The following is an 11,727-nucleotide window of genomic DNA, read 5'->3' as shown; positions in this document are numbered from 1 at the left end:
GTTATAGAAGCTATACAAATATAAATGTTTAAACTTTTGTCAATGTGGAGATGCTTAACATCGTTAGCTCAATTTCCTTTCACTGAAACCATGAGCATTAGAGACGACCCGAAGTCATTCAGATTAAACAGCATGATGAAAAAAAAAAAAGTGGTGACTCCCTTCCTCCGAAGCTGTTATGAAGTCAGAATATGTGTCCATTCCTCGATTACCCGATAAGTTATAGTCCTTTAGCCTGTAAGGGTCCACTGATCAAAAGACTAAAAGGTGTTTTTCATAAAATAATTCAAATTTATGAATAATGTTTTGAGACAAAGATAATGTTGTGTTGTCCTTGGGTGCCATTAAACAAGTGTCATAACGTAACACATAACTGATATGTTATTCGATGCCTAAGTTTTATACATGTAATATTCATACTGGTTCAAACAAATGGTTTGATTTTATTTTCCGATCTTTGATGAGCAACAGTTCTGTGTTAAAAGGAATTAAAGGGCCTCTCCCATAGAGATGCCTGTTTCACATATAGGCCTGTTGAGTTGAGTGATTTAAGCAAATAATAGCCTGGGCTATTATTGGAAGATTTATGGTAATAATAATAATAATAATAATTAGAATAGGCTACTTAGAATAATTATGTATATATGTATATTACAATCAGAATGTCTTAAATTTATGATACTTTTTTTGCTTCACTCACTGAAAATCATATGTTTTTATTGTATTTGGTTTAAAATTGTGCATTTTAAATTACTTTGCTTTTCATCTTGTTTCTTTAGTGCTGCCGCAGTTTTATCTTGAGTTTTAAAATGTTTCAATTTCTATTTGCTGTTTTTATTTGTTTTCTTTTTTCATTTTTGTCCCCAGCAAGACTTGAGACAAGAATGTTGCTTTTATGTTAGCCTATATGCTTTTAAGCCCTGCTAATGTGAGACCCCAAATACACTATATTTCTATATTTCTTTATTTACTCGTGTATTTTATTTGCTTTTTTTTTTTTGCTTTTTTTTTTTAACAGAATTGACCATACTGACATACAAAATTTAAAAGAAGAAGAAGAAGAAGAAGAAGAAGAAGAAGAATGATAGTAAGAATATATTGAAATCAGTATTTTCATTTGAGCATGTATGTAGAGTCAGCAGGAAGAGGCGGAAAACAGACAGAAAATAAGATAAGATATAGTAATAAGTAGGAAATAATCTTAAAGAAAGTAAATAAATCTTGTTGTCTTATTTTGAAAGGGGCTGCAACATTTTATGTACAAATTGACATACTGTTATTATATTGTCCAAATGTCATATTCTTTCTTTCTGGATTTATCACTCAGTCTCACAAAGGCAGAGGAAAGTTGAGGCTTGCAGCTCTCCCTGCTCTGTACACCTTGTACCAAAATGTTCTCTGCAGCTCCAAACTGGAAAACTGGAAACATGCGCACCTGATGACACAGCAGTCTGCCGCCGTCTGCTGCTGCGTCATCTGCGCAACACACATCGAGCTAGACTGCACTGCTCTCCCATCATCCACCTCTAAGTCTCATCCCTCCATCTTCTATTTTTATTTTAATTATTTATTTTTCTTTCCTAAAATGCGAGCCCAGCAGTGCGCAGGGATACATGCAGCGACTTTTCCAGGTCACAGAGTTGTTACATAATTCATCACCTCTCTGCAGCTTCTGAACATCCAACACTCCCTCTCATCCTCGTGTAACATAACAACATCAACTCAAATTAAAAGTCCAAATCATAATCGCAGCAGAGGCTTAGAGCATCATAACCGGGGTCACGCGGTGTTTTGCTGCAGCTGCGGTGCGCCGCACCGACCTGTCCCGTCTCCGCCGCTGGCTGGCATAATTTGCAGACAGCAGGAGGAAGAGGAGGAGGAGGAGGAGGGAGGAGGGGTTTACTGACATCAGCACTGCCGCTCACTACAGCACCGAGCAGGCTGCCTGTCTGCTGGACCAGCCACGCCATCCATTTATCCTGACGGGCTTCATGGATGTCTGGGCTCGCACTGCGGGGTTCAGGTAGTGTCGAAGCGGGCAGTTCGCGCACCGAGGCACCGAGGGTGGACAAGGGCTCGCCCGGGCTGATTGAGCGGTGAGTTTGCGGTGTGTTTAAGGGCGGCAGCAGCAGACAGTAGGGCAGACTGGCGCAGGGCGAGTTTAGTCGGGCACGCTGTCTGTCTGAAGTTGATATTCGCCTAGTCACGCTTGTTGTAACCATAGACTGTATGGTTGTAACTGATAGTCTCAGCGTCCTTCTGCCAGTGTGCTAAGCAGGGTGCAGCGGGATTTTTTCCACTGTATTATCATTATAATATTCCTACTTTGGTGTCATATTTACTTACTTATGCTGAAACTTTGACCATGCTTTTCTCTACATGCATCTCTGACATTAAATTAAAATTGATTCATATCAATATTTTCTTGTATTTAAATCCTAGTAACTGTCTAAAAGTGTGTGATGTTAACCTCAGAACTTAATTTTAAGTTTGCAGGAGCGTCTGTCTGCTTCAGGAGGCTGCGCAGACAATAAAGGAGAGGCAGCAGCAGCAGAGTGCACACAGGGACGCCCTGAATAAGAAGCCAAATTCTGCACTGCAGTGGATTTCCTCAGGTGTGTGTGTGTACGTGTGTGAGTGTGTATAAGTGTGTGTGGGTGTCTGACTTTAGTAGACTCAGTGTAGCCTCTGTACACTTTTTCTCATTAACATCGGAAGAACCTGCAGAAGCTTTGGGGCATCGTCTGGAGGTCGCCCCGTCCTAGAAAACTGTGCCATCCTCCAGTTTTCAGACCATCCAGCCTACCCCTCTCCGCTCCCTCCTCTTTTTCTTTTCCCATCACAGGCACAGTGTGGTGGCTGGTCAGTCTGTCTGTCCATTCAGATCATACAGACCTGCAGGCCTTCAGACAGGAGAGCTGTGACTGACGGGTGGATTCATACTGTGGATTTTTAAAGTACTGCATTTATAGTTAAACCAATCTGCAGTATTAAAGCAAAGACCCGTTGGCTGTTCAATTCAGTGTCACTGCACTCGGAGGACAAATATTTTCGGATTAAGAAGGTTGGACCTGCTCTTCATGGGGTTGTAGGACTAAATAAAGTGTCGAATTCCACCTCAGGGATCAGATTTTTATCATTTCCACTGTGTCATCCAAGTCAGCACGACACAGCAAATCTCAGGCGCCCTCACAGGTTTCCCAGGTTTAGGTTGACTTCCAGTTTCTCCTCAGGGATTTTTAACTAACAGAGTTTGCGTTTGGTATTTTTCAAGCCGTTAATTTCAGTTTTAACACAGCAAATCTCAGGCAACATCTATATTTTTGGCTTTTAGAACAGCCCTATAAACTGTTGTTGCCATGGCATCTGACAGTTTCCAGTACCGGGCGCTCTTTGAGTACAAGCGAGAGCGTGGTGATGACATCAGCCTCCAGCCAGGTGACCTGCTCACCGTCCCCAAGGCCTCGCTGATGTCAGTGGCAGGGCTGGACTACCAGGACGGGGACGAGCGGAGCCCCAAAGGCTGGCTGCACGGCACCAACGAGAGGACCAAGGACAAGGGAGACTTTCCAGGGACTTTTGTGGAGTACGTAGGGGTGGTGAGGGTCGGCCCTCCTGCGGCTAAATCCTGGCCCAGGCCTGTACCACCAACCCCTGGGGGGGTGCAGACCGCTGTGGGGGCTCAGCCTCCTGGAGCAGCTGCTGCTTCAGGTGAGTGCTGCCCACACAGACACCACCGAACACATCATGAGAACGTTTGGGTTCTCCTTTTGGATCTTTGTGCTGTCTTATCAGTTGGATTGTAACCAACAGGGCTGTGTTTTTATGAAATCCACATGAAGAGAACAAAAACACAACATTCAGTCAGTTTTTTGGCTCTAAAACCTGATGTTAAACTTCAGTATGTGTCTAGTACCGATGTAAGCTGCTCTGCCAAGACTGTATTTTGTGTGTGATGGTATTGGTATTGACTGTCTGCTTCATTCGCTCCCAAGCATATTGATGCTGTAAGTTTACTTGATCTGTCTGAGAGTAAAATTGCTGTGTAACCTGAACTTGAGTTCTGGGTTGAAGATGGACAAACAGTTTGAAATGAAATGTTCAGCTCAAAACTCTGCAGGTTAGTTCTTTTTCTACTCTGTCTGTGGTTGTGTGTGGGTCTTTCAGAGCTGCCCTCAGGGTTTCAATGACCCAGTGTGAGATTTTGCTTTGGGTGACCCCTCTGCATCTCCATCACCTTTACACCTTTACAGAACCATCACACTGACACTAAAGTTTTGTGTGCATCATGGTGAGGCCATAGATGGTTCCCTTGTGTGGCTTTGCTGCCGTCCTCGATCTCATTTAAACAACATCAGATCATTTTCTCTCACCAATCAAAACAAAAGCCATACTTGTTACCCATTCATAAGCATCAAAGAACCTTTAAGGACTCACAAGTTTACCTGAAACTTGCAACAGCAATCGTTTGTGGGACTTTGCCACTATTGGCAACCTGTGTGTAAGCAGTGCTTGCAAATCATTTGTGTAGGTACCTATAGTGCGAGTGGCAATTCATGCTTTGAGTATGAGGTGCATTTAACCTGAAAAGTGACAACATCAAGTGTACTTTTAATGCCAATGTTCATACTAGAATTACTCCGTTTTTTTAGTGTGGTCTTGACAGGCTGTAGGCCTATTATTCCTCAATGTGGTGCACAACAGAAGTGAAGGAACTAAAGCAGAGTAGCAGTTAAATGGTTGATTCAGCAAAAATCTCTATGGAATCTGGAGTTCAGCTTTCACCCCAGTATAATGGAAGTGAAAGAACTTTGTTGAAAATGCTCACAGTACTAAAATATGACGGGAATATTATCCCATTTTTCACCAATTTACCTCTGGTTCTTGAATTTGTTCTGTTCAGCCTTCTTGGAAGCTTGGTGCTATCTAGTGAACCAGCCCATGTTTCCACCAGTCTTGAGCAGAACCATTAAAATCAAGCACTGCACGCTCTTTTTTTTTTTTTTTACCAACAATTTCTCATTTGACATTTGAAGTGCACATGTTACATCCTGGACAAATAAAACCAAACTAAAATGTAGATGCCACTAGATGCCTTTTTTGTAATTTGGGTGAAACAGCACTTTAATCACATTTACCTTTTGAATACAAGCCACAAATATAGAGCACTATCAACTAGGGGTTTAAATCACCAGTTTCATCACGATACGATATTATATTGATTGTTTGGACAACAATACGATATTTTCCGATATTACAAAATCGGGGTCTGCGATCGATATAAGGCAATATTAAATGCTCATTTAACACAGTCTGTTACAGAAGACGATGCCACCCCTTTCTTTTTGACTTTTGGCCATAAAACACATGCACTACACATAAATAATAAGTACAGTAAAGTTTACTTTAAACTGGCTCCACTAACACAAATAAAAAAACAAATGGCACAAGTTAACCTTCAGGGCTTTCTGTCAGAGAGATCTTTCCAGAAGTCTTTTCATTTTAACCCAAACCATCATCTTTTTCATAAAACTTCAGGAATATCTGGCTTAAAGCCCTGAAGACAAACTTCTCCAAACAGCCATAAAACACAGATTAACACAAGATCATTCAACAAAAGTATCAAATTCAACTCACTAATAACTATAAAGATTCAGAGACAAAACAATTGTTTTTTGGTAATCCCTCATCATTAGCTTAAGCATGTTTACATTGCATAAATTAGCCTAGGGGCTAATGCACATTTTTCCTCTTCTCATAGCTTAACAAATTACATGTTAGGTTATTATTTTTCTTACTCACCGGTGATTAAAGTCACTGCATCTCCTGACAGAACAGCATGGTTGAATTTTGGCCTGCATGCACAGTTTTCTAGCCTAATTTTGCTAAAGCAAGAAGTTGGCGAAGCGAAACGCTCGTCCAGGCAGGTAACGTTACGTTGTGATTTATTTCGTAACATCATTGCTAATGTACGGCATGTGCTGTCTGTTGACCTGTATTTTCTCTGAAATCCAAAATATTTCCACTGTGCTGATTTATTCCAGAGTAAATAACGTGGTCCTCATCGTCTTTCTCTTGGCTGCTTGCCATGTGCCTGCCGCTGTTTGACAGTGACATAGACTTTCAAAATAAAAGCCTATGCTAAAGCTGACAATATGCTTCGATGTTTTCACTTTGCATCAATGATAATGGATCGTTGATCATTAAATCGATATATCGATCCAGAACAATGGATCGTTACACCCCTACTATCAACACTAGTATGTAGTGTAACCTCTTAGGTTCACCGCCTGCAGGCCTGTTCATCAGGCTGCTGATCTGCTAATAACATGCAGCTGTGGCTGCTGCTGAGCTGATCTGCCCTGATCCTCCAGCTCCAGTCCAGACAAACACCAGCCCCACATGAAACCCACCAGACCTATGTACTTCTCCTCCTCACTGACTAAGGCTGTACTGTGTGTTAGTCTTCCAAAAAAAATTCTGTCGTAGCAAGTTTGGTTTGAATGATATTCTCTGCTCCTGCTCACACGTTATCATCATCGGCTTGATAGTTTTTTTCTCTGCTCTCTTCGTGCTCAGACCATAATTGTAAATGTTGTGCTGGCAGGTGTATATAAGGTCTCTCTGTTGGAGCTTGCAGACTGGCCCACAATCTAACAGGAAATGCCGTTTCTTGGTGCTTTTACAGACTCAGGCCAAACAGCCATTGTTAACATGTCCTCTCTGAGGATTTCTCTTAAGGATCCATTTGGGAATGAATTTGGCCTTAACGGGACCTGAAAGCATGTTTCCCATTTGTTACAATTTAAGTCATATTTAAATAGCTTTGGTCATCTTATCCATCAGTTATAGACATTGTACTCAATAGACAGTTGGGGTGATATTTACCCATTACTGTTCACAATTGTTTCCTCAGTTAGGTGAGTTTAAAGTGCTAGATTGAGTCAGAGCTGAAACAGTTAAAACAATCAACAGAAGTAATTGTTAAAGGCCAAATGTTACCCAGTTCTAGCTTCTAAAGTGTCAGGATGTGCTGCTCTTATTTGTATTTTTGCATATCTTGAGGTCCCTGGACTGTTTCTCAGATAAATCAAGCTATTTCATGACATTATCTTGTGCTGTAGGACATTTTTTCTGACATTTCATAGACCAAATGATTAATCATTGAAACGAGAAAATAATATGCAGATTAAATGATAATAAGAATAATCATTAGTTGTAGGCGTTGCTTGCTGTTTGATCATCTGACTGCTTGTGTATTTGACTTTTGACTGCTTTTTAGTAATGTTGCTTCTTCTTCCATACAGCTCAGCGATTAATCTGATGAGTAAAATGTTCACCTCATGATAGAAATGATGGCTAAACACAAGTTCTAATAAACCTGACTTAGACTTTTGTCAAATTCGGAATCACAATAATCATTCATTAGGCAGATCTCCAGACTAACTTTTCCACTGATAGCACTAGTTCTACAACTTTCTCAGTTTGTTGCACCCTTTTTTATAAATATTATTTTTATTAAAAAAAAAAAAAAAAAAAAAATCCAATAGCCAATTAATAAATTATTTGAAATATGTAGTGCTTTGGCTCTAATGCCGCCAGCTCTCTGTCCGCAGTCACCCCTCTGTAGCCTCGCTCAATATCCCGGCTGATTGGTTACACGTCACGGGTAATAGCCTATCAACACTGAAGGCTGATGTACCACAGACAGGCCAAGAGATGGTGAGTGGGCTATGCTGTGTGTAGAACATATAAAGGTCTATTTTAAGGCAGATGTTACTGAAGTTGTAGTAAACATAAAAATCCTCTACACTGAAGTTGCAAAAAACACCCAGTGTCTCCTCTGGTAAAGTTCTGCTGTTAGTAATAATAGTTACTGGATGTATATTCATTTGTATGAGTAGGAGAACTGCAAGTAGAGGAAGAGGAGGGAGGCTATGCTTGGACGTGGCGAAAGACGTGGCCAGATTATCATAGTGTCTAAAACTGCAGCACAATGACGATACACACATTTTATATACAAGACCTATATAACGCAAAGTCAGCATTCACTCTGTCACTGTCAGCAGAGACTTCGGTCTGCATCATGCACTCCCCTGACTGTGACCAGGTAAAATTTTAACTCACAAAAGAAACTCACAAAGAAAGTTTTCATAAGTGACCATTTTGGTTGCAATCTCAAACCCTGTTAGGTGTGCTTGGACTGCTGTGTGCTGATAGGAAGCTACACCCTTCATGCTCCACCCTGTACTCCATGAACTGCTGCATGAACTCTGGGAGCAGTGGATAAATGACCGTATTTCCTATTTACTCTACAGTTTTCAGGAACACTCCCACACGTTGTGGCTCCCTGTTGACTCCCGATGTGATCCAGTAGCTCTCTTCAGTGTGTCCTCAGACTACTTTGATTGAATCAGAGTTTATGTTTATTATCTCTAATAGTATCACGTGGTAATGATTCCACTTAGAAGACTGTGTACATACTGTACACTAGCGTGCAAGCTGTGTGTATCCGTTGAGTGCAGCTGGATTTTTGATGATTTATTTAGGGCCGAGCAAAAACAGGCGGTAACGAGGATGAGAGGGACTTGGGCCCAAAATGTAAAAAGCATTGCGAAACAGGCTGCCCCACTTAAAAAGCTATTCTGAACCCTGCAGGCTTTGATTAGCGTTTTTACAGGGTTGGGGTGGTTAGCTCAATTTTAGCCTCGCTGCGGAGTGAGTTCAGATCAGCTGTGTTTATGGCTCTTCATTTGCTAAATAGGTCAGACACAGAGCAACGTTCTCTCCTCCTTCCTCTGCCGCCTCTCGGCTCTCTTTAATTGTCTGCTCGTCTGTTTTATTGCAGTGGGTTTGGTCCCTCTTCTATAAATAACATCCATACTGCTCTGGGCCTCGGGTAAATATCTCATTTCTATATGTCTCTGCTCGCCATGCTGATGCTTTTAGTTACAGCATGTGTGCTAGTTGAGCCACTTGTCCCTCCCTCCTCTCCTCTCTTCCATCCATCCATCCATCCATCCATCCATCCATCTTGCAGCCACACAAGGCTGTATTTGTCCTGAATAATTGATTGGCTGGTACACTGTTGGCCTGACAGGCCACATTCCTGCAGTCACAAATCACCAGTAGCAGTAGCAGCAGCAGCAGCGGCAGCAGCAGCAGCAGCAGCACAGGGAGGCCTGCGCAGAGGGACGCTAACTGATTTGCATCCTCCATCACTGCTGACACTCCGGCACGCCCTGCTCTGTTTCAGCATTTTGTTTGGAACAGCACTGCTCAGGGTTTTCTATTTTTCTGGGAAAGGGATTGATCAGGGATCACTGGTCGATTCAGACTAAGTGAGGCTGCATTTGACCATAGATGAATGTCAAGCAACATTTCTTTTTATTGACAATGATTCAACTCACTTTGTGTAAGTTAAAGGATCACTGTAGATTATTGTTTTATTTTTTATTACTTTTAGCTCATAGTTTTTGTTTGACGGCAAATTTACAGCAGTCTTCGTTCCATTTCTGGACACTGTGTTTGTTTTAGTATTGTAAAACATAATCACAGTCACTTGTCCATCTAGGTTCACCCAGATGACATAGATTTACAATTTGTCAGCACGTCATTGCAGACAAATGCTGACTTTAAATAGTGTAGGAACCATGTCGAACCAGCACAAATTGACGCTACATTGGTCAGGTTTTGCAGCATTCACATTGTGTCTTTAAGTCCAACTTTGCTGACCCTTTGTCAACAGTACGAGAACATTCAAAGACATCTTTCAAACCTTATTTATCAGGCAAAACTGAAACACTGCTAGCTAGTGATTACTACCAAATAAAATTCAGCTGTGAATTTATGACGTTCATTGCTGTATGAATGAACATCATGGATTAACTGTTCTGAAACTATTTGAAAGGAAAGGGCAAAGTTGAAAAATAAGTTGCCTGAAGTTGCCCTTGTTGTCTTATTCTGTCTTTAATACTGCATCCTTTATTTCTCTTTCTACTTTGGCCTGCTGTGGCTCAGGAGGTATAGCGATTGTTAGGGCTGGGTACGGAAGTCTTTACTTTAAAGGGTACCGACTGAGTTACGTCAGTACTACCAAGTCCCGTTTTACATTAAAGCCTTTGGTGCCAGATATTCAGTACTGGAGAACACATCTGGGTGAGAACGCTGGGCTTAGACAAGAGGAGGAGGTGCTAGAAATCGCACCGAAGCTTGGAAACCAGCAACAGAGTTCTGAGGCAGGCAATGGAGCTCTGCAGACGCTCTGTTGGTTTCCCTATTGCAGCAATAATTTAGGCATCTGGTCCATTTTATTTTCTATATTATTTCTATATTCTATATTATTTTAGTAATAGCCTAGTATAAGACAGAAGACTAGCTCTTTGTGTGATTAGAAAGGCGTAGAGGAGCAGAAGTGAACTACATCACCCCTGCAGTTTGTTCAATAATTAAACTTTTTTGTTAATACAGAAATAGTAGAGTATTTAAAAGAAGGGTACTGTTGGGTACTGGTACTGAATTCCAGGCACTTGTACCGGTATTGGTTTGAATGTGTATGGCACCCAACCCTAGCGCTCATCCACCAGTTGGACTGTTGCTGGTCCCCGCCCCCTGCACTCTACATGTCAAAGTGTCCTTTAAGGTACTGAACCCCAAATTGCTTCCCATTGCTGTGCCATTGCTGTGTGATTGCATGTGAATATTTATCTGATGAGCAGGTGGCACCTTGTAGGGTTGCCTTGGCCACCGATGTATGAATGTGTGTGGTGTTTGTGTTGTGAAGCGCTTTGAGTGATTGCCAAGACAAGAAAGGTGCTATGTAATTAATACAGCCATTATACTATATTTACCATTTACCATTTCTCTCCCCCTGTCTTTCCTTCCCTCTTCTTCCACTTGTTGTCCTGAACAGTTCAGTTCTCTCTCAGCAGCCGTGCTGATTAAATCAGGTGTGATACCTAATAGCTCTAACAGGGCTCATAGCGCTAATCAATGCGTAACACTATCTGACACAGCGCGATTGTGAACACCCTGCTACATTTCCCAACTTGACGCCTTCCCCTTCCCCGAGGGGAGCTGTTTGCCAGCTCCATGCAACATTAATTATGACAGTAAGCTAATGAATCCCTGATGGTCTCCTCGTCACTATCTACCCACAGGTATATGGGAGAAATGTTAAGGTAATCAGAGCTCATGCTGAATCTAACAGGCTAATCATATGCAGCGCACTGCTCGGCTGCGATAAGGCAGCTCGTGTCTTTTATCTTCAGATTAGCCCTGTAGCTCGCTACACTCTGTTCCTCTTGTATGTAAATGAGGGATGCAATTGGATGTAAACCAGGAGACTAAACATCACTGGTTCATCTGTCCAAAGGCTTTGATTGGAAGAGCTTGGTCAAGTAAAAGAAATGTAATACAACACCCTCCATTTCATCACTGCAGAGAGGTTTAGCGTTGGACAAGAACTGCGAGACCTTAAGTCAGAGCAGGGCGTGCAGTAGTCTGTGTATGTCTTCATTCTGAAGGTCTGATATTCAAATAGGTCCTCACAAATATAACAGATACACTCATATAACACAAGTACAAGACCATGCACATGCATTGTAGCCTCTTGTTTTATGTTGATACAGTATATGCCGGTTAAAAGACCTGAAAATGTGGGCCTACCTAAAATAAATGACTGCCGTTGCCCTATAACTGTAAGTTAGTCAATTTTTGGCAGCAAAT

The 11,727-nt window shown here is 41.6% G+C and overlaps 1 protein-coding gene across 2 annotated transcripts in view; it reads left to right on the top strand.

Annotated features, from left to right (window-relative positions):
* The first annotated feature begins 1,935 nt into the window (after nucleotides 1-1,935).
* Nucleotides 1,936-11,727, top strand: part of pik3r3b (phosphoinositide-3-kinase, regulatory subunit 3b (gamma)) — a 293,170-nt gene continuing 283,378 nt past the window's right edge. The window contains exons 1-2 of one of the 2 annotated variants that reach the window (XM_049587072.1): nucleotides 1,936-2,096; nucleotides 2,490-3,711. In XM_049587072.1, coding sequence (XP_049443029.1) covers nucleotides 3,360-3,711 — 352 coding nt within the window. In that variant the 5' untranslated portion in view covers nucleotides 1,936-2,096; nucleotides 2,490-3,359. The remainder of the gene's footprint in view (nucleotides 2,097-2,489; nucleotides 3,712-11,727) is intronic. The other variant, XM_049587071.1, reaches the window with a different exon arrangement.

The sequence above is a fragment of the Epinephelus fuscoguttatus genome, linkage group LG10, assembly GCF_011397635.1.
Source record: "Epinephelus fuscoguttatus linkage group LG10, E.fuscoguttatus.final_Chr_v1".
NCBI classification, from domain to species: Eukaryota; Metazoa; Chordata; class Actinopteri; order Perciformes; family Serranidae; genus Epinephelus; species Epinephelus fuscoguttatus.
Note: the sequence above shows the minus strand (reverse complement) of the source record. Positions and strands in the feature narration are given on the sequence as shown.